The 22410-nt window shown below is 40.2% G+C and overlaps 1 protein-coding gene across 3 annotated transcripts in view; it reads left to right on the top strand.

Moving 5' to 3' along the window:
* Positions 1-22410, top strand: part of LOC119799124 (periphilin-1-like) — a 41644-nt gene that overhangs the window by 16682 nt on the left and 2552 nt on the right. For all 3 annotated transcript variants that reach the window (XM_038308899.1, XM_038308898.1, XM_038308900.1), the window contains 2 exons: positions 50-123; positions 5215-5349. In XM_038308899.1, the coding sequence (XP_038164827.1) occupies positions 50-123; positions 5215-5349 (209 nt within the window). The remainder of the gene's footprint in view (positions 1-49; positions 124-5214; positions 5350-22410) is intronic.

The following is a 22410-nucleotide window of genomic DNA, read 5'->3' as shown; positions in this document are numbered from 1 at the left end:
ATGAGAATGATTATACACTTTACCCCCTTTCATCATTTCCTTTCCATAGACAAGTCCAGCGCATCGAAGAGCTTCACCTCCAGCAGTTCTGTAGAGGACTCCCCCCACCCAGCCTCTTCTAAGGTAAATCGTTTTTCATATACATTCCTTACGGGTTTATATATGTATATAGCATTAGGAAAAAGTTTTAATCCACCCCTAAAGGAAAGAGAGACTCATGATTGATAACAATATTAATAATAATTGAACATTATTGATCTCACCTTGGAGAAATTTACCTCTGCATTTAACCCATCCCCTTGGGGAGCAGTGGGCTGCCATTGTGGGGCGCTGGGGAGCAATCGGGGTATAAAGGTCTGTCTTAGAGACCCAGAGTGGCAGTCTGTGGGAGTGGGTTTTGAACTAAAACCCTCAGGATTCCAAGCCTTATGCTCTAATCACTAGGCCACCACTCCCCCATTACTAGGGGTGTAAATAATAATCGTTTTGTATCAATGCATCGATCCAACAGCCGATGATCCGATGCATCGATACACTTGCAAGAGTATTGATTATACTTTTTTTTTTTTTTTCCTCCGGTGTATTTTATACATTTGCTCCTGGACGTAATTCTCCCTCCCGTGCTGCGGTGGCGCTAAACCTATTTTGCGCTCCAACCTCGCTTCCTGGTTATACTCCTGCAGCAGTGTGTTGCAGTGAGCTTGACACAGACATTTTGATTTCTGTTCAGTATGGAAGCGTGGTCTGTGCTACACGCTGTGGGTCTAGATACGGCCGAGGCGGCGAGGAAGTGGGGGCGAGTTTAGTCCGACGACGGAGGGACATGAGGGCCAAAAAGAGCGGAGATCCAGGTGGAAAAAGGGTCCCAGCGTTCTCGCGCACCTCGTTCTTCTAGCGGGTCAAACTTCAAGAGTTGTTTTCCGCAGTTTCGGTCATAAAAACAAAACAAGCCGGCCTCCTGTCTGCGGTCAGCTACAATTTGGGAGAGGTGCAGCGGAGTGTCTGCGGAGGGGGCGGGGACGTCGAAACTCTGGAGCCGAGGTATCGCATTGCACTCATTGCGCTGATTTTGTACAGTATTTTTTATGCAAGGCCTTTCAGAATGTATAACGCAGGGGCATTATTATTTCAGTGAATGAGGTTTTAATAGGAATAGGTGGAGTACAACTTTTCTACTTCTGTTACTTGCTTTTGTTTCTAAAAAAAAATGCATAACATTATTGCAGCTTTCATTGATTTATTTCAAATTTGAAAAATTGTCTAGCCTGAAAGGTGTAGAAAAAAATAAATAATAATAATAACCAAATAATCGAATCGAATCGTATCGTGGTGTATTCTTGAGTATTGAAAATAATCGAATCGTTGGGTCAGGAAATCAATACTGAATCGAATCGCCGTGATGGGTTTAATTTACACCCCTACCCATTACCGTTTGTCATCGTTGCAGTTTATTGAGAGGCTTTGTAAAAATTTGCACTACAAGCTTTTTCACTCATTTGCTTTACTTGCATATGTTTATGTCTATGCATTTAGCAGACACTTTTATCCAAAGCAACTTACAAAGTGGACACAATTTTACAGTTATCATCAGCATGACGGTAAATTCTCTAGAGGAAAACCCCTAGTCTGAAACAGTGGTGACAGCAAAGAGATAGGGAAGTGCAGAAAGAGTAGTAGAGGAGTACAGAGCTATGGGTAAGGGTTATGATTAGGGCTGCAACAACGAATCGATAAAATCGATAAAAATCGACTTTTCAAAGCGTTGGCAACGAATTTCATCATCGATTAGTTGTGTCGCGCGATTATTGCGTCATCCGCCGCGCCGTCATCACTGCCTCTTGACTGAAAGAGGAAGAAAAAAACATATGGCAGAGCGAGTCAGCGCCGCAGGAGCAGTGTTGCCAACTCAGCGACTTTTCAGACCCCTCCAGCGACTATTTTTCAAAAAAGCGACTAGCGACAAATCTGGCGACTTTTTTCGGTTTCACTGGCGGCTTTTGGAGACTCTTACGTGAAAGCATGCATCGTTCCTACTCTGCCGTGGGGCGCCTCCCCCCGCTCCCGCAGGAGTCCCTCTCAGCTGCAGTCAGAGCCTCAGCGTCCAGACTGCAAATGAAGCGCGCATGCGCCGGGATTGACGGCGCAAATTGATCACAATAATTAAAATAGCCTGCGCTTTGTAAAGCGAAAAAAGTGATAACATGCAACTTTTTTCAAAAGAAATTAACATGGCACGGAACCACCATGTTTGTTTGGTTTTAAAGTGGGGAAACGTAACGTTAGTTTCTCAGGTAGCTCATCTGATGCTTTGCTTACCGTGTTAGTAGGTTACAGACAGTGATAAGGTTGGCTACTTATTTTACTTTTAATTTCATTTGAATTAGCTTAAGCAGCGTTTACATTTACTTTATAAATAAATTAACTTGCAAATTATGAGGGCAAGGCTTTTAAAGTTTAAATCTTCTGGCAAAGATAAAGTAAAGAAGATCCTGCAATTTATGGAAGTAAAGCAGAATAAAATCCAGCAAGATCAGTAATATGTCAATTAATTATATGCCACATTCCCATGTAAATTGGAGTCTTTGGAGGATGTGTTTTTTAGCACCCCTAGTTCTCTCATTTTTATTCCAAATACAATTTATAATTTGAATCACAGGGCTATTTTTATCTCTATGGTTAAGTATTTTCTCAAGTAGCAACTTTAACTGCTATACTTTCCTTTCTTAAAAGGCAGAACTCTTCTAGTCTAAAAAAACTCATTTGTTGAAATGGGGGGCCTATTGTTTGAACCCCTTAGGGGCTTTTAAAAACAAAAATGTCTTTTTTTGCGCTTTATGAAACAAAGTACCCTATATTTTGTGGATGTACAGCTACATTTCTCATGTAAGTTTGCGTAGTTTTAACACAAACATTTATTTTTCATATTGCACCAGTACAGTTAATGAGCAACCTGTACTTGTGTGCTTGTTTGTTCTGTCTAAAATGTTTATTTTGGAATAAAGAGGTTAATATAAAAAATATTTTTTGTCCGATTCATCGATTAATCGAAAAAATAATCGTCAGATTCATCGATTTTTAAAATAATCGTTAGTTGCAGCCCTAGTTATGATAGAAGATGCTCTTTGAAGAGGTTGGGCTTTAAGAGTTTCCTAAGGATAGAAAGGGAGGCTGCTGTTCTTGTAGCTCTTGATAGGTCATTCCACCATCTTGAAACAACCCATGAAAACAGTCTGGCTTGTCTTGAGCATGGAGATGGCACTGCTAGACAACAATCCATTTATGACCGAGTTGTGACATAAGCCTTTGCAAGAGGGTTCAAGTAGATGGAAGCTGTACCCTTAAGCACTTTGTAGGCTAGCATCAGGGACTTGACCATGCCATGCTATAACCATGGCATCATTTACTGCAGATTGTTTGGAAATTAATATTTTTTGCAGCGTCCTCTTTAATTCAACACAGAACAAATTTGCCGTTTTAAACTGTAATAGCATGACTTAAAACACAGCTTAAATTTTTTATGTCCAGGGTAGACTGACACGGGAGTGGATTTTTACTCCTGTCCCGTCCCACTCCCACAGAAAAAAATTGTGTCCCGTCCCAATCCCAGAATACTGGGATTGGGACAGAGTAGAAATTACTCCCACTCCCATCCCGCTCCCATTCAGAATGACTCCCGCTCATGCACCACTCCCATTCTTGTTGTCTTCAATAAGATTTCTGCCAATACATTGAATCTGAATTTCTATGAAGGATCAGTTAAGTTCCTGTTTCTAACTGTAGTAACTGTTGCTCCCTCCATTTTTGTTTTTGAGCGCGGGTGAAAAACTCAGAGCGGAAGCACTGTTGGTTTTCGGGTCGTGTAGTTTTTTTAAACTCTCATTATAGTGTAGGCTTCAAGGAAAAAAAACTACAAAATGGCGGCGCCAGTACTGGATTTTTTTTCTTTCTATTTTATTTTATTTTTTGGCATCGATCCTAGTTTTTTTTTAGTTACTATTGGTTTGCTCCCGCTCTCGTCTGCTCCAATCACATGATCGTTACTAATACTGACTCCCATCCCACGGGAATCCCGTGACCCGTGGGATTCCCGAAAGAATGTCAGTCTCTAGTCCAGGGATTAAAGTATTCTGGGGCCAGGCCGGATTTCTAGCTTGGAGCAATTGGCCGTGGGTAAAAAAAAAAAAAATCACTCGAAACTAAATTGACGGTAAATGAATTAAAAAAAGACAATCGAAATCCCTCTTGGGTTTGTCAGGCAATGGTAGCAAAGGAGCGCTCTGAAACTAAACGTATTAGCCAATCAGAAGAAGAAGGGGGCGGGTGTTGTTTGTGCGGTCGATCGCACTACACGTTTGCCGGGAATTACGGCAACAGCTGATTTACCAGCGTCAATAACTGATCATGTATGCGAGTTAAAAATAAGGGTTTGTGCTTTCGTCACCAAACACGACCTCACATTCAGTTTCTTGCCCGTGTCGAAAAAGTTCAGGCTCAGGATTTTTTTCTTTTCTTGCTTTAATCCCTATATTTCTTTTTTGCTAATTTATAAAGTACATGGTGACACTTGTCAGCATTAGTTGGATTTGGAGCCTTTTTTTCCTGAAATGATTTTGAAAATAAAAGGCATTTTGAATGAAGCAGTGGTCTGAAGAAAAGGTTTGACCCACCATCAATAAGCTTAGAATAATGAAGGATAAGAGCTGCTCAGGAAATATTAAAAAGGATGGTTTTGTCTAAGAACAGGATTTAAGTTTTTGTTTTTAGTTTTGAAAAAGCTTTTGCTTTACTGTGTCTGTTCTATAGTTGGGAGGGTATTATAATGTGGTTAACTATTCCCATTTGTTTTATTCAATATTTATGTTTTAAAAATGCAGAGAATTTTACAGAACTACCATTAATAAGACAAAAATATATTTTTAAATGATCCGAGAGATTTTCTCTACTTTTCTCTTAATATAAATTTAACTTATTTGAATTGCTGTTTTTTCCCTCCTGATTTTTGGATGTCAGAATGTTATTATTAGATAATATTCCTAAAATTTAACCTAGCCTGGATGTTTATTTTAGCATGCAGACTGCATAATAAGCGACATTTGCAAACAAATATTCAGCACCTGTAAGCGAGCAGAGTTGTCTCTATTAGAGACACTTTGAAATCAGTTAGTTTCTAAACCTGTTGACCTCTGCTCTGACCCTCAACCTTTGACCTCCCAGGAAAAATCATCAGCATCTGCAGCAGAGACAGAGGCCGTAGCAGCTGCCAACTCGGAGCCAAACATAATTCAAGAGGAGGACATAAAGGCACGTCGGTCAGAGGCCATTAAGGCTAAAGTTGCTGAAATAGAGAAGGTAAGAACATTTCCTCCGAATATTAACAACAATTCTATTCCTGGTAACTCTGTTGTCAGAACTGAGCCACCGTTTCTCTAGGATTCTCAAAAAGAAAAACTCTGCCCATAAATACAGGTGCTGGTCATAAAATTAGAATATCATGAAAAAGTAGATTGATTTCAGTAATTCCATTTAAAAAGTGAAACTTGTATATTATATTCATACATTACATACAAACTCATATATTTCAGATGTTTATTTTGTTTAATTTTGATGATTACAAATGACAACAAATGAAAATCTCAAATTCATCATATCAGAAAATTAGAATATTACTGAAGACCAATAAAAACAAAGGATTTATAGAAATGTTGGCCAACTGAAAAGTATGAACATGAAAAGTATGAGCATGTACAGCACTCAGTATTTAGTTGGGCCTCCTTTGGCCTGTATTACTGCAGCAATGCGGCGTGGCATGGAGTCGATCAGTCTGTGGCACTGCTCAGGTGTTATGATAGCCCAGGTTGCTCTAATAGTGGCTTTTAGCTCTTCTGAATTGTTGGGTCTGGTGTATTGCATCTTCTTCTTCACAATACCCCATAGATTTTCTATGGGGTTAAGGTCAGGAGAGTTTGCTGGCCAATTAAGAACAGGGATACCATGGTCCTTCAACCAGGTACTGGTAGCTTTGGCACTGTGTGCAGGTGCCAAGTCCTGTTGGAAAATGAAATCTGCATCTCCAAAAAGTTGATCAGCTGCAGGAAGCATGAAGTGCTCTAAAACTTCCTGGTATGTGGCTGCGTTGACCCTGGACCTCAGAAAACACAATGGACCAACACCAGCAGATGACATGGCACCCCAAACCATCACTGACTGTGGAAACTTTACACTGGACTTCAAGCAACGTGGATGAAGTGCCTCTCTTCTTTTCCTCCAGACTCTGGGACCTTGATTTCCAAAGGAAATGCAAAATTTACTTTCATCAGAGAACATGACTTTGGACCACTCACCAGCAGTCCAGTCCTGTTTCTCTTTAGCCCAGGCAAGACGCTTCTGACGCTGTCTGTGGTTCAAGAGTGGCTTGACACAAGGAATGCGACAGCAGAAACCCATGTCTTTCATACGTCTGTGTGTGGTGGTTCTTGAAGCACTCACTCCAGCTGCAGTCCACTCTTTGTGAATCTCCCCCACATTTTTGAATGGGTTTTGTTTCACAATCCTCTCCAGGGTGCGGTTATCTCTCTTGCTTGTACACTTTTTTCGACCACATCTTTTCCTTCCCTTCGCCTCTCTATTAATGTGCTTGGGCACTGAGCTCTGTGAACAGCCAGCCTCTTTAGCGATGACCTTTTGTGTCTTGCCCTCCTTGTGCAAGGTGTCGATGGTCGTCTTTTGGACAACTGTCAAGTCAGCAGTCTTCCCCATGATTGTGTAGCCTATAGAACTAGACTGAAAGACCATTTAAAGGCTTTTGCAGGTGGTTTGAGTTAATTAGCTGATTAGAGTGTGGCACCAGGGGCCATCAATTTTGAACCTTTTCACAATATTCTAATTTTCTGATATGATGAATTTGAGATTTTCATTTGTTGTCATTTGTAATCATCAAAATTAAACAAAATAAACATCTGAAATATATGAGTTTGTATGTAATGTATGAATATAATATACAAGTTTCACTTTTTAAATGGAATTACTAAAATCAATCTACTTTTTCATGATATTCTAATTTTATGACCAGCACCTGTAGAATAAAATTTCAACAACTCTTTTTAAAAATGTAGAAATGTATTAACAGAAATAATACAAAGTTAAACATGTTTCAGTTAGCAACTTTTTAACTAAGCCAGAGACATTGAACTAAAACTGCCAAGAAAAAAAGAAATGAATAAAAACTAAGGAACTATTTACACATAAAGGGACAAGGTATGCTTATTTAGAACAACAAACTACATGTTTTCAATGAAAACTAAAGAAGTATGGTGTTACAGATATCATAAATATTAGTTTTTTTATGTGTGCCAATTCTGGTAGCGCATTATCTGACGGATCAAACAAAACAAATCCTAATGGTGCGTGGTTTTAGCATGTTTTAAATGGAAAGAACACCTCAAAATTCTTTGTAGATTCAAGAGGAGTAAGGAAAAGGACGGATAAGATGGAAGAAACTACCATCAGTGTTTGAATCATCTCAATTAAATGAAGTTCGTAACCTTAGCATCACTTTTGACCTCTTAGATTCAGCTGTTCACTTACTGTAACACCTAGAGATGCTCTAATCTGATATCTATGGGAGAATTATCCTGCCATAATGCAAGAGTACATAATTTCAATTTGAGAGAAGAATTCCATCTTCTTGCACTCAAAACTTATAATGCTCACACTCAAAACATGTGCCCTCTCTCAAATATTTTCTCTTCTCTCTCAAATCTTTGTTTCTTCTCTCAGATTTAATGCTTCTTGCACAGATATTTTTTCCTCTCGCTTGCCACCTTCTCTTCGCGCACAAACCGCGCTCTGCTCGAGTCTCTCTTATGCTCGCAAACCCAGAGGCTCTGCTTGCGGATTTTTTTTGCTCTCTCTCAGATTGGATCGAATCGTCGCATAGCAACCTTTCCAGCCAATAGAACGACAGCCTCAGAAAGGGTGCGCTTGTCTAACTCTATGTATGTTCAGAAAAAAGAGCTTTTAATTAGAGTAGTGTTCCTCTATCAGGGTTCCCGTGGGTCCTTAAAAAGTCTTAAAAGGCATTGACTTCTTCAAAATAAAACTAAGGCCTTAATTTGTATTAAAATGTCTTAAATCAGTCTTTGGTAGGTCTTAATTTTGAAAACATCATAAATAGGATCCTTTTTATTACGATTTATTTTTGTAATCTAATTAAAACATTAAAATTGACAATTTTATTTTTATTTAAAAAAATAACGGCTCGCCATTATTGGTTCCGTCCCGATAGCGGAACCAATAAAAGCGTTGTTGCAGCCGGGAAATTTGGGAGATACGGCATTGACTTTTTGTCTGGAAAATATGAGCAAGTGTAAATGTAACCAAAATTGTCTCCAGCCAAGAGTTTTCTCCATGGCTAAAACCAGGGAACATACATGAGGCTCAGTGTATTTTGTGCAAAAAGTGATTCAAGCTCAGAACGATGGGAATTAAGGCAGTGGAGTCACATGTGCGAAGCATGAAACACAAAGTGTCAAAATCGAGTTACTGAGAAACAGCCGGTATTTCTCAGTTTTGTTCCACCCTTGTCTCTGCAACGCCTCCACTTATCACCAAATCAAACATACTAAGAAAACGATACAAAGAAAAATAGCTGCAAAAAAGACGTAGCACTGGTTATGTTGTGGCTTTAAAACTGATTTGTTTTGTTCCCTGCTAAAACAAAGTTTGTGAATTCAGTTAAATAATTGTTCAAATATATCTGTCATTTGTGTGTTTTTAGCTTTCTTCCTGTATAGGAAGTTTTTCAAAATTTGAAACATTAGTGCAGTGGTTTATGTTATAATAAACCTTTGGGTTACGTTGTCGCAAGCAGGTTTTTTTTGTGTTTGTTGTGAATTTGGTCTTAAATTTTTACTTCAAGTGGGATTAAAAAGTCTTGAATTTAACTTGCCTTATGCTGTAGGAACCCTGTCTATAAACCCTGTTATAGTATTCTCTATTCATGCTGCTCAGTATTTCTCCTTGGAGATTTTGTTTGTGGACTTGTATTATTTTTCATAAGTGTAATCATATGAGTGTAATAGCCTTCTTTAGGTCAGCTTACCAGCAGTGCACAGCAACATACTTTTCATTGGACCAAAAAATAAAAATCACATTGCAATAAGTGTAAGCAGTTCTATAAACCTTTATTGAACTTTGTAATGCCAATAACCAGCCTATGCCTATACAAGAAGCATTTTCTGTCGCTGAGAAATCGGATGAGAAAGCAGGGAAGTCCTTAGATTCTCAGGTTTTGACTTCTCTAGGAGGTCTGCTTTTTGGAGCTGTGTTTTTTCCCACTCATTCATCACTTTATGCTACAGTACCACTTATCTGTTCCCGTTAATGCAGGGCAGGAATTGCCCTGCAGGATGCAGGTGGCCCACACACATAAACAGACACACACACACACTGGTGCATCTCTTGCAATTACTGCACTCCTGCTCACCCTTGTATTTCCACTGGCCTCCACAGACGTGGTGAGAGGCTGAAATCTAGACTGTGTTTTTACTGTAAAATCTGGGCCAGGTGCAAGTGAATGTACATTAATGTAGATGTTGTGGATGGCCAGATCAGATGGTTGGGTTGGCCAGCTGTTTGCTGAATATGGCTCTAAATTGTAACTGTATTTAGCTGTAAGGAACAAAGTTTTCTTACTAAGTGTAAAGGGTTGCTTAAGGGCAAAATCAGGTCTTATAATTTCACCCTACACTTTTTCCCCTTGTAGTTTAGCTGTTTATTTAGAGACTTATTTCAGTGTAGAATATATAGAATTCATATTATACACTAAATGTGTGTGAATAATATTTCAGGAACTCTTTTTATCTGGTGCAAATGAAACATGTCAATTCTGACTATTAGAACAAACATTAAGAGGTCCAGTTTAAAGCTTGAGTGATTAAAACTGCTCTTTTAATATCCTCTAATGTGTACCAGGCCTCAAATCATTACCCTACTTCCCTTATTAGGCAGGACCCCTGCCTGCGCCTTTGCTCATTTGAACTCACAAAAAGTCCATGTGAGACCCCATGTGTGTATCTTGGACTGCCCAACCCCCACAAAGCATTCAAGCAACACCCCTCAAAGCATGTTCACAATTTGGACCTCTACAAACATCCGACTTGGGTACATGCCCACTTTTCAGAACCCCAGTCTTGCCGGTCCTCCATGAGTCCCTGTCCGTCTTGTGTGGCCCCTTCCTATCAGGCTTTCAGATCAGCTTGTGGCTCTTAGTTTAAAGGGGGGATCTAGTTAAGCAGAACCTCCATGCAACCTTTTTCGCACTTCTTAAAGTGTAAAAGGGTCTGAAGCACACTATTTCTTTTGACAGATGTTCTAAACAGATTTTCAGAAAGCTGTTTGAAAAGCTTCCTAAGTGAACACAACAATAAAAATGAAAGAAAATCCCTAACCGTCCCCTGTATTCATGTTTAAAGCTCTTTTTGTTGACCTCTATGAAATTGTCGAATTGTGTGGAAATGTATTCTGTGCCCTGCAAAAATATCCTTAAACATGTTGACATTTTGTCATGTTGAGATTCCATGTTAGAGAAAAAAAAATATCTGAAATGGAAGACGTGTGATAATTACTTTATCCAGATTAATTTTATTAATGTGCCCTTAGCAGTCTGATGTGATTCCATTGCAGGCTGCCACTCACAAGCGGTACACAGAAAATGGAAAATTATATCCCCTAACCTTAATTTTTTTATGATTTTGTTCAACCACTATAACATATCAGATATCTGGTAAGTGAAAAAAAAACCACACTAACTATAAAGTTTAACTTGCTTTTATATTTAGCCCCCTTTACCTCAAATTCCCTAAGAAAAACTAGGGCAACCATTTACTTGCAAAGGTCACCTACTTCTTAAACGACATCCACCTACCTGTATGTGAATATCATTGTAGTCTATTAAACAGTCTTAAAGGAATAGTACACCCAAAACAAGATTAGCCTTCATTTTCTACTCACCCCCATGCTGAACAACACTCTGGAGTACTTTTTTGATATCTCAAATGCAACTGGAGATCTGGGAGGCTTCTTGCTGTCTGCTGACATTCAAATAATGGAGGTCTATGGTGCCCGAGGCAGAAAGGTCCATAAAAGTCCACAAAAAACGTGTCAATATTCCTCCATACTGCTCGTCCAATGTATTCCAAGTTTCCTGAGTGGGTAGCATCCAGAATTTACTCGAAACGAAGTCATTTAGAATGTTTTTAGAGCATAAACAGTAGTGTATAGGATTTCCTGAAAGCGCGCACATGCGCGTTCACGACGCTACGGAAGCCGGCAGACCAAACCAGCGCATTCAGCTCGGCAAAGAACTCATGCTCTTCCTCAACACTGAAGTCCTCAGACATTTTTCTTTCGTTGTTTCTTTCTTTGCACAGGTAAACAGCACATTTCTTCTTCTACGCTTGCATTATCGGCAGAGCAGACGCTGAATGCGCACTTTCATCTGGTTTGGTCTGAGATTGGTCTGAGAAAGAGATTCTTTCCTCCGAGTTACAGTGACATAGACAAACTTGAAGATACATGACATCCTCAAATTTCTATTCTATTAAAATTTCTGTATCTGTATAATGGGTCTGTTCTATATGTTGTCTTCTCAATTCAGAAGGCCCCATGCCTGTCTTTGCCTAGGGCCCCAAATTTCCTAAATCCGCCCCTGTGTAGTGGAATTTGTCTAGCTTTGAAGTTTGTTTTTCTCATGATTCAACCTGTAACAACCTAAACCATTTGGCTTGGCATAAATACGGATTCAAGTAGCCTACTGTAGCCTACACATTTCTGAAAGACCCCCAAGAACTCCAGAAAAAGTCGGAACAGTCGATTTAATTATAAATAAATAAATGCCAGTCGATTCCCCCTGCCTCCCGCCTTATGACATTGGCACCTCTCTTCACGCTATTCTCACTGACCGTCTCTACTCTTTTTTCCACGGCGACATCGAACAGACAACCAAAAAAATGCAAAGTGATATGATGAACAGTTTACTTACAGTTGGTGCTTTTCGAAAAAAGGATGCAATTGTTTTCTGTTTTTTCGGTTTGGCTGGCCTCATGTTGATGTCCGGACTCCGGAATTGGGAACTGTCCCGCCACTACTGTCTGTCTGAGTAACCATGGAAACCAGGCTCGAGACGTAAACGCCAGAGACAGGATAACTTTTAGATTAGAATCTCTACGACGCAGGCAGCCTGCAGTTAAACAAAACGATTGCCCGTCTATGATCTGACTGTTTTATGTTATTGTTGCAAAGCAGTAAATTAGAAAAAGCTTTTTGCTTTTCTGTGAGTTTCGCCGTATGTTTTTTTTTTTTTTTTTTTTTTTTTTTTTTATAAAAGTGGGGGGGACGGATTGAGGGTCATTCGAATCTGTGTACGTCAGAACACCCCTGACGTACACGCTATCTGCGCCCTTGGCTCTCCATCCAGTCTGACTGAGCTTGTGTTTCATTGTAGGGATTGTTTTCCTGAAGTGATGGGATGTATTAGATTTATGTCAGAGAAGGAGTTGTCCTTGGTGGCTGAAAAAAAGTACAAATTTAGCTTCTGACCGGAGCATGTTGCTTTGGGGAACCACACATATACCATTTGGCAAACATAAAATGTATTTTTTGTATTTATTTAATGTATTTTTAACATGAAATAATGTTCTTTTTCTGGCCAGTCATCCATAAGGCCCAGCTCCCCCGTTCTTCCTTTTGTGATGCCTCTGGTGATCATGGGACAGTTTCCACAGGTGGACTTCATTTCACTAATTGTGACCTTTGAAAGCAGTTGTTGCTCCAGAACTTTTTAAGGGTTTTATAGTGAAGCAAGGGGGTAGAAATGCCAGTTTTCTAAATTTTATTTAGCATATTTTCCCTTTTCACTTCACCAACTTAGACCTTTTGTTAAGATCCCTCACATAGAATCAGATCAAAAGGAATTAAACTGAAGATAAGAATACAACAAGATTGGTAGAAAACCAAGGACATTAAATACTATATAAGGGTGTGTCATTACAGTGCAAATTAATTACTTCCAGCAATGTAGCATAGGAGAAAAAAGGATATTTTATTTACAAAGATGGCAAACATACAATCAACAGTAACGTGATTCTTGGTTTGTGGGATATGATGTTTGTCTCTAATTTAGCGTGTTTGCTCTTTTATATTTAAGCCAGAATGAAGTTATGCCATAGTTCATGTTGTGAAAATATCGAGTCGATAAACAATTCTCAATGTGTTGTTCCCTTTTCTTGCTGAGAGAAGTAAGGAGACGCACTCTGTTGAATGACACTGACCCTGAGCTCCGCTGCCCACACGTGTTACAAATTCCCCACTTCCTTGTGGTCAAGCTAAACACTGTCATTATGCAGGGCCACAGATTCGCTTGACATGATATCCAGACATGAAAGCATCCATGTGACCAAACATCTCCCACAGTCTGAAATGTTGTTTTTTTTACAGTTTATTGGACTGGTTTTTCCTACCGGCCAAGTATTTGTTACCTTGAAGGGTCAGTGTCAGGCCAGTTTTTTTCAGGAATATGCTACTTTGTGGGGACTTACAGGAACTCATGGGGACCAGTTGATTTGTCCCAATGAAAAACATTATTTTCTTGGGTTTGGTGTAGAGCTAAGGTGTTAATTGAGTTTAGGTTAGGTTTAGGGTTAGGCATGTATCTGCAATGTTAAGGGTTAGGGTAAGCATTTGGATTAGGCTATATAAATTAATGTAAGTCAATGCAAGATCCAAATTAGAATAGGAAGACGTTAGGTATGTGTGTATAGATGGGATATATTGTCTTGCAGCCATGATGTCTTACTTTGTATTAAAAACCATGTAATTGTAATCTTACATATTAAGTCATGAGTGCAAATTCCCACCCCTATATTTTAAAACATATCCTTTTCCCCAAAACCAACAATAACAATATCAGTCAACTTTCTGTTCAATAAGTGATCACAGATGTCCAAACTGTAAAACTGAAATGAAAAACTTGAAAATATTAATATTTCATACTTCCTCAAGTTTCCCTTGATTCTCCTGGACCTGCATCACATAAAAAATAGTACAGTATTTTCACGACTATAAGGCGCACTTAAACGTCTTTTTTTTCCTCAAAATGTGCGGTGCGCCCTTTGGTGCGGTGCGCCTTATGTGTGTTGTAACTGCGACTTTTGAGACCACCTCATTGAGGAGATGATGAAAGAGTGGCTGAATGTAAGGAGACCAGGTGTTTTTTTTTCCACTCATCACCATCGCTGTTAATATGTAACTCCATGCGTGCCCATCTCACAGCTGATGTGAAAAACATGGGGAAACAAATTAACGCTGTGCTCGCTGTTCAACCGCTCGACATCGGTGTGAACCGGACCCAGCAGGTGCAGCAGAAGCAGCGAGTTTACATGCAAAGTCAATGGTTGACGCGCGTATAGGCGCAGCAAAAGGTCCCGAGCGCGTTTTGAGCTGCAGGTGCAGCACGTCGGGAGCGTTTAAGCATCTGACGCACCGCCAACGCGCTGCTGCTGCTCGAGATGGAAAAATTGAAGTTTTGCTGCTGGACGCGCCGCATCAACCAATCAGAGAAGCTGATCTGGGAGCTGACAGCGAGACAGACACAGCGCCCTGATGACATATGATATTAACGCAAATGAAACGGGCTGGATGGGTGAGGAGAAGATGAAAGGCAGGTGTATGTGAGGAGACCAGGTGCTTTTTTCCACGCATCACCATCGCTGCGTGCCCATCTCACAGCCGATGTGAAAAAAAAAGGTGAATCAAATGAACGCTGTGCTCGCCGTTATCCCGGGGGGTCTGACAAAGGAACTTCAACCGCTCGACATCGGTGTGAAGCGGCCGTTCAAAGTAAGGCTGCGAGCGGCGTGGGAGCGATGGGTGACAGACTGAGACCACAGTTTCAGGATATGTGGAAGGCAGCGCCGGGCGAGTTACGCCACCGTTTGCGGATGGATTGTAGATGCTTGGACTAACGTGTCTGCTGGCTCTGTTGTTCAAGCTTTCGCAAAAGCCGTTATTATTTCTGAGGAGCCGCGCTGCACGGAAAGTGACTGACAGCGAAGAATGGGAAACTGTCATGTCTGATTTAGCGCAGCTGTTTAATTCAGAAACAGAGGATGATGACTTTGATGGGTTTGATTAATACTTTGTAATAAATACATGAATAAAGCACAAACATGCTCAGTTTTGCTCCCGCTCTATTTTTCTACCTGAAAACTTAATTCAACAGCAGCCTCTGGGCGGGTCTCCTCCTCTTCACCGCGGTGGCTGGCAGGTGTTTTTTCATCTAAATAATCTAAATCTTGCAGCTATATTTGCTGTGATCAGTGGGAATAAAGTAGTTTTAATATGTTTTTAAGTGAGAAAGGCCACCTGAAAACTTAATTGCAGTCAGTTCATCCAGATTATCTATTTCTGTCGGAGGCGCTCAGACCCCCACATACCAGCGGTGCACCGACAGCAGAAATCCCTTCAACAGCAGCCTCACCGCGGCGGCTGGCAGGTGTTTTTCATCTAAATAATTTACAGTGCAGGCACCAGGATACCGGCAATAAAAGCGAACATATTCCGTCGGCAGGTTTCAGGATTTTAAGTTAATTTAGGAGTAATCACAGCGCTGTGTCATCTGCGATGTGTCTGTCTCATGGCCAGCTCGCAGGTTTGATTAATACTTTGTAATAAATACATGAATAAAGCACAGTCATACTCAGTTTTGGGCCCGCTGTATTTTTAAAATACGCAGTAGAGCTATTTAAAGGTAGTAGAGGACATGTACCTGTATATAAAAAATGCGCCCTATAGTCCGGTGCGCCTTATGTGTGTGTTAAATACAGAAATGGGACACATAATTGAGACTGCGCCTTTTAGTATGGTGCACCTTATGGTCGTGAAAATACGGTAATCTTTAAATTTCTAGAACATTCGATATTGAAAACACATTTGAACTTAACCAGTTAAGATAAATTAAGGGATATTCAGATTAATTTCATATTCCAACTCACCTGTTGGTTTTTGTGTTTTTACTATTTACTTTTAATGCTAAAAAATGTAGCTAGTGCAATGACTTGATAATTAACATGTATATAGTGGTTTGCCGGCCAAGTTCAACATCTTACCTTACGTATTTTATCAATGTATTTCCATGTTTTAAACCTCAAGCTTGCTTTACTAAAAAAAAGCTGCAAATTGTTTTACATTTAGCAGCATCTGCTTCTATAGCTTTCTTCTTTTTAATTGTTTTTAAAACATCAACGGCCCTTGCAGCCCAAAAAAAAGAACGGCCCACCAGGAATTATCCAGGTCCTCCTCATTAGCCACTCTGGGCCTGGAATGAGGTTATTTCCTTCTTTTACTAAGAGCCAGAAATAACGCAAAAACATTTTTTGGATGACACCTAGAAAGCTAAAGCTAGTCATGGGTCAGTATGAGAGTTCCATGGTACAGCAATGAGTAAAGGTAACATATTATAGAGGTATTTTCAGAAAATTCAAAAGAAAAATGTGACATAATTATTAGCCCACTACCATTATCCATCTGAACCTTTGAAGGAGTTGTTTGGAGAGTTAACTTGCCACTACACTATAGCCCCATTTACACTACCCACTATGGAGGCTGCTAATTCGCTCTTTGTTATCAGAGAACCAAGCCTTAACTGAACTGCGCCGAGCCCTACTGATGAACTGGTACCAGCCTAGCGCAGTTTGGTTATTTCTGGTGCGATCCGGTTCAGTTGTGCATGCCATTTACACTCAAGTTATCTTGGTTACTGTGCTCGGACTGATCTTGGCATGGTTTCAGAAGGGTAGTGTGAATGGGGCTTATATTGTTAATAGTTTTCCCTCACATGACTTATGTCACCTGACTCTTATCCATGGGGTCAATTTACCACAGGTAGACCCTTTGGAGTTATAACAGCTTTTACTCTTCTGGGAATACTGTCCATGGGGTTTAGTCACATAATTTTGGGGAATTTTTAGCTCTTCGCATTTCTGAGAGCCTGGCTCTCTGTCTCCAATTTAATTGTTACTTAACTTGTTCTGAAGGGTTGACATGGAGCCTCCGTATGTCTGTCAACTTAATTCGCACCAAACTCTCTCATCTATCTGTTTATATGGACCCTGTTTTGTGTGCTGTCAGAAAAACGTTCCCTAAAAAGTTGGGACTCTATGCTCTATAGTTGACCTAATCTGAAGGTTTATGCTTTGGAGTCTGGAGTGCTTGACTCAGGAAAAAGGCGACCCAGGTCTGCCTGCACTTTGGGCTGCAGAATCTGCTGCCCCAGCTCCTTTAAGCCGGGCATACACTGTATGACTTTTTTTTTTTGCCCTTTCCCCCCCCCGTTTCAGCCTGATCCTGTTTCGTGTAGTGTACAGAGGTTAAAGAGTGGCGGTTAGCCTCTCACGACCACCTCTCTATTAGGAATCGTAAGGTTGCGCGAAAATTAAACATGTTTGAAATAAAGTTGGCCATCGTAAGGTGTTTGTGGGCAAATCGCTAAGTGCGTATGTGCAAACAGGGATTCTTCTACTTCGTCTTATTTCTCTCAGACAAAAACACAGAAGCATGGTGGGGGTGCCAGTGTAATGGAGTTCTTTTTGTAAAACTGACATACCGTAGTAGCCACGTTTGCTCAGACATGTCTTTGTCCACTAAACTGCACAAATTGCCAAGGCAGCTCTTTTCATTCTGGTGAGCTATATATTAAAAAGGAGGCATCGACACTTCCGTCTTTTTCCTCTTTTACTCCTTTGGCTTTCGGATAGAGGAGTCCGAGTAGCGCTAGGGTTGGGAATTGAAAAGATTTTCACGATTCCGATTCCCTTTTCGATTCTATGAAACGATTAGATTCTTTATCGATTCTTTTTTCGATTCTAATTTGGGGAAAAAAGGAGAACAAACAGTTTGATTATCAGCATCAACTTTGTTTACTTAACTATTGCACAATCTTACAAAATCAACAAGATCAAGATGTCCACAGGAAATGTGAAACTGGAGTAACATCTGTGTTTAAATGAAAAATGAATACAAGAACAAACTTAATAACCAACAATGTCTAATAACAAATGATGGGATAATAACCTATTTTAAATAACAAAAAATACTAATTATAAAACAGTAGTAGGGAAAATTAACAGTTATTTTGCAGAAAGATGAGCATATCTGCTTTTTCTGGAAGGATACAGGATCTTTCAGTGCTTAAGGTGTCTCCAGCCGTGGAGAACACCCTCTCAGATGGGGTGGAGGAAGCCTGCACACAGAGGTAGTTTTCAGCCAGTCCAGATAGCAAGGGCAGCGTATCTTGCTAGTTCCACCACCACAGTGTGGCACTATCCCTGCAGGGGATGGAGGTCAAGCTTTTACAGAGCTGGATTTCCTGATCTACCCTCTGGGCTAAGGAAAGACTGGGCTTTGATTCACAAAGTGACCGCAGCTCGTTGTCTTCCTCCTCGAATTGTTCTTCCAACTTGCGTAACTTTCGTAACTTACGTAACTTGCGTAACTTACGTAAAAAAAACGTGACGTTAGTCGTGCTCCCCCGAGCCGACGCTCTAGGCTCTGGTGCTGCGGGAATCGAAAAAAGAATCGTTCAGCGAGCTGCCAAACGATGCCATGGAATCGGAAAATACGGAACCGGTTCTGAACAGGAACCGGTTTTCGATTCACATCCCTAAGTAGCGCAGTCTCACTGCGGAGCTGAGTCTGATGTGGTTTTTAGAAGTACAATGTGAGCAGGTAGATCGCATCAGAGCGTCAGGCTTTGAGAACATACAGTATGAGCTGTGAACTTTCAAACCCTGCGATTTCATTGTACAGTGTGAGCTGTAGCTGCCTGGACCAATTGAAAAAAATTGTAAAGTGTGCCCGGCTTTAGTGGCTTAAACCTAACCTTAAAGGAATAGTACACCCAAAACATGATTAGCCTTCATTTTTTACTCACCCCCATGTTGAACAACACTCTGGAGTACTTTTTTGATATCTCAAATGCATCTGGAGATCTGGGAGGCTTCTTGCTGTCTGCTGACATTCAAATAATGGAGGTCTATGGTGCCCGAGACAGAAAGGTCCATAAAAGTCCACAAAAAACGTGTCAATATTCCTCCATACTGCTTGTTCAATGTATTCCAAGTGTCCTGAGTGGGTAGCATCCAGAATTTACTCGAAACGAAGTCATTTAGAATGTTTTTAGAGCATAAACAGTAGTGTATAGGATTTCCTGAAAGCGCGCACCTGCGCGTTCACGACACTACGGAAGCCGGCAGACCAAACCAGATGAAAGTGCGCATTCAGCGTCTGCTCTGCCAATAATGCAAGCGTAGAAGAAGAAATGTGCTGTTTACCTGTGCAAAGAAAGAAACAACGAAAGACAAATGTCTGAGGAGTGTTGAGGAAGAGCATGAGTTCTTTGCCGAGCTGAATGCGCACTTTCATCTGGTTTGGTCTGCCGCGGTTTCCTTGGCGTCGTGAACGCGCTTTCAGGAAATCCTATACACTACTGTTTATGCTCTAAAAACATTCTAAATGACTTCGTTTCGAGTAAATTCTGGATGCTACCCACTCAGGACACTTGGAATACATTGGACGAGCAGTATGGAGGAATATTGAAACGTTTTTTGTGGACTTTTATGGACCTTTCTGCCTCGGGCGTTGGACACCTCCATTATTTGAATGTCAGCAGACAGCAAGAAGCCTCCCAGATCTCCAGATGCATTTGAGATATCAAAAAAGTACTCCAGAGTGTTGTTCAGCATGGGGGTGAGTAGAAAATGAAGGCTAATCATGTTTTGGGTGTACTATTCCTTTAACCCCAACCACTTAGCGGATCAGTTGCTGTTGTTCCGAATCACTTTCACTTCATTATGAGTTAATGTTTATGGTGGATTATTAAGAAGTTAGGAAACTTTACAACTGGACTTGTTACTTATTGCAAATCATCTCCAAACCAGGAACACGATGGAATCCACTGAGCTCTTTAGAGCGACCCATTCTTTCACAAAGGTTTGTAGAAACAGTATGCATGCCTGGCAGATTGATCCTACGCAACTAGGGAGATCTAAGTAATTAGAAAAGCGGATATTAAATATTTAGATGGGTGAGAAAATATAGTGCATGTGTGAAATAGGAGTTGGCAATTCCAACCTTCCCTTGTAACCAGCGCTACCTCTGTCTTTTGAATTAGTGTGTACAGGTGCTGGTCATAAAATTAGAATATCATGAAAAAGTTGATTGATTTCAGTAATTCCATTTAAAAAGTGAAACTTGTATATTATATTCATACATAACATACAAACTCATATATTTCAGATGTTTATTTTGTTTAATTTTGATGATTACAAATGACAACAAATGAAAATCTCAAATTCATCATATCAGAAAATTAGAATATTGTGAAAAGGTTCAAAATTGATGGCCCCTGGTGCCACACTCTAATCAGCTAATTAACTCAAACCACCTGCAAAAGCCTTTAAATGGTCTTTCAGTCTAGTTCTATAGGCTACACAATCATGGGGAAGACTGCTGACTTGACAGTTGTCCAAAAGACGACCATCGACACCTTGCACAAGGAGGGCAAGACACAAAAGGTCATCGCTAAAGAGGCTGGCTGTTCACAGAGCTGTGTCCAAGCACATTAATAGAGAGGCGAAGGGAAGGAAAAGATGTGGTCGAAAAAAGTGTACAAGCAAGAGAGATAACCGCACCCTGGAGAGGATTGTGAAACAAAACCCATTCAAAAATGTGGGGGAGATTCACAAAGAGTGGACTGCAGCTGGAGTGAGTGCTTCAAGAACCACCACACACAGACGTATGAAAGACATGGGTTTCTGCTGTCGCATTCCTTGTGTCAAGCCACTCTTGAACCACAGACAGCGTCAGAAGCGTCTTGCCTGGGCTAAAGAGAAACAGGACTGGACTGCTGGTGAGTGGTCCAAAGTCATGTTCTCTGATGAAAGTAAATTTTGCATTTCCTTTGGAAATCAAGGTCCCAGAGTCTGGAGGAAAAGAAGAGAGGCACTTCATCCACGTTGCTTGAAGTCCAGTGTAAAGTTTCCACAGTCAGTGATGGTTTGGGGTGCCATGTCATCTGCTGGTGTTGGTCCATTGTGTTTTCTGAGGTCCAGGGTCAACGCAGCCACATACCAGGAAGTTTTAGAGCACTTCATGCTTCCTGCAGCTGACCAACTTTTTGGAGATGCAGATTTCATTTTCCAACAGGACTTGGCACCTGCACACAGTGCCAAAGCTACCAGTACCTGGTTGAAGGACCATGGTATCCCTGTTCTTAATTGGCCAGCAAACTCTCCTGACCTTAACCCCATAGAAAATCTATGGGGTATTGTGAAGAAGAAGATGCAATACACCAGACCCAACAATTCAGAAGAGCTAAAAGCCACTATTAGAGCAACCTGGGCTATCATAACACCTGAGCAGTGCCACAGACTGATCGACTCCATGCCACGCCGCATTGCTGCAGTAATACAGGCCAAAGGAGGCCCAACTAAATACTGATTGCTGTACATGCTCATACTTTTCATGTTCATACTTTTCAGTTGGCCAACATTTCTATAAATCCTTTGTTTTTATTGGTCTTCAGTAATATTCTAATTTTCTGATATGATGAATTTGAGATTTTCATTTGTTGTCATTTGTAATCATCAAAATTAAACAAAATAAACATCTGAAATATATGAGTTTGTATGTAATGTATGAATATAATATACAAGTTTCACTTTTTAAATGGAATTACTGAAATCAATCTACTTTTTCATGATATTCTAATTTTATGACCAGCACCTGTATGCGGTGAAACCGAAACAGTCTTTTTCCCCAGAATTTTGCTCAAAAGTGAATTCACATGCAGTATTGATCTCTTAATGACTTGGACTATCTGACTTTTTTAAACCTTAAAATATGGTCTGAACAGGTACTTTTTTCATCTCTTACTTTTTAGCTTTCTTCTGTCTTTAAATTTAGCCCAATCCTTTATTTGCTGCAATTTGTAGTTTCTAACACATGTTTTTTTTTCATATGGTGAGCAGTTTAAAGGTCCTTCTCTGTGTATTTAGACTCACATTTTTCATCTTCCTCTTAGATTTAGACTTTTATTTTGAAGGTCCTTCATAATGGTATTTGTTCTGATTTTGTCATTTAGATTTCTTCTCTTTGACAAAAACAAACGTATGTTTATTTCTGACCAAAACAAGTGTGAGCAGACAAAAAACATTAGAAAAGGTTATTGTTGACGTACATTTTACAAAGCAAAATAGCTTTATAATGACCCACTATGTCTGATATATATAAATTACAGTGGTAATTTGAGCTTTGATGTGGTAGTAATGTTGTAATACTCTTTGGCCTGATGGTGTA

Source organism: Cyprinodon tularosa, unplaced genomic scaffold (genome assembly GCF_016077235.1).
Source record: "Cyprinodon tularosa strain WSP-4 unplaced genomic scaffold, ASM1607723v1 ctg65, whole genome shotgun sequence".
In the NCBI taxonomy this organism is placed as follows: Eukaryota; Metazoa; Chordata; class Actinopteri; order Cyprinodontiformes; family Cyprinodontidae; genus Cyprinodon; species Cyprinodon tularosa.
This window is presented reverse-complemented; position numbering and strand designations above follow the sequence as displayed.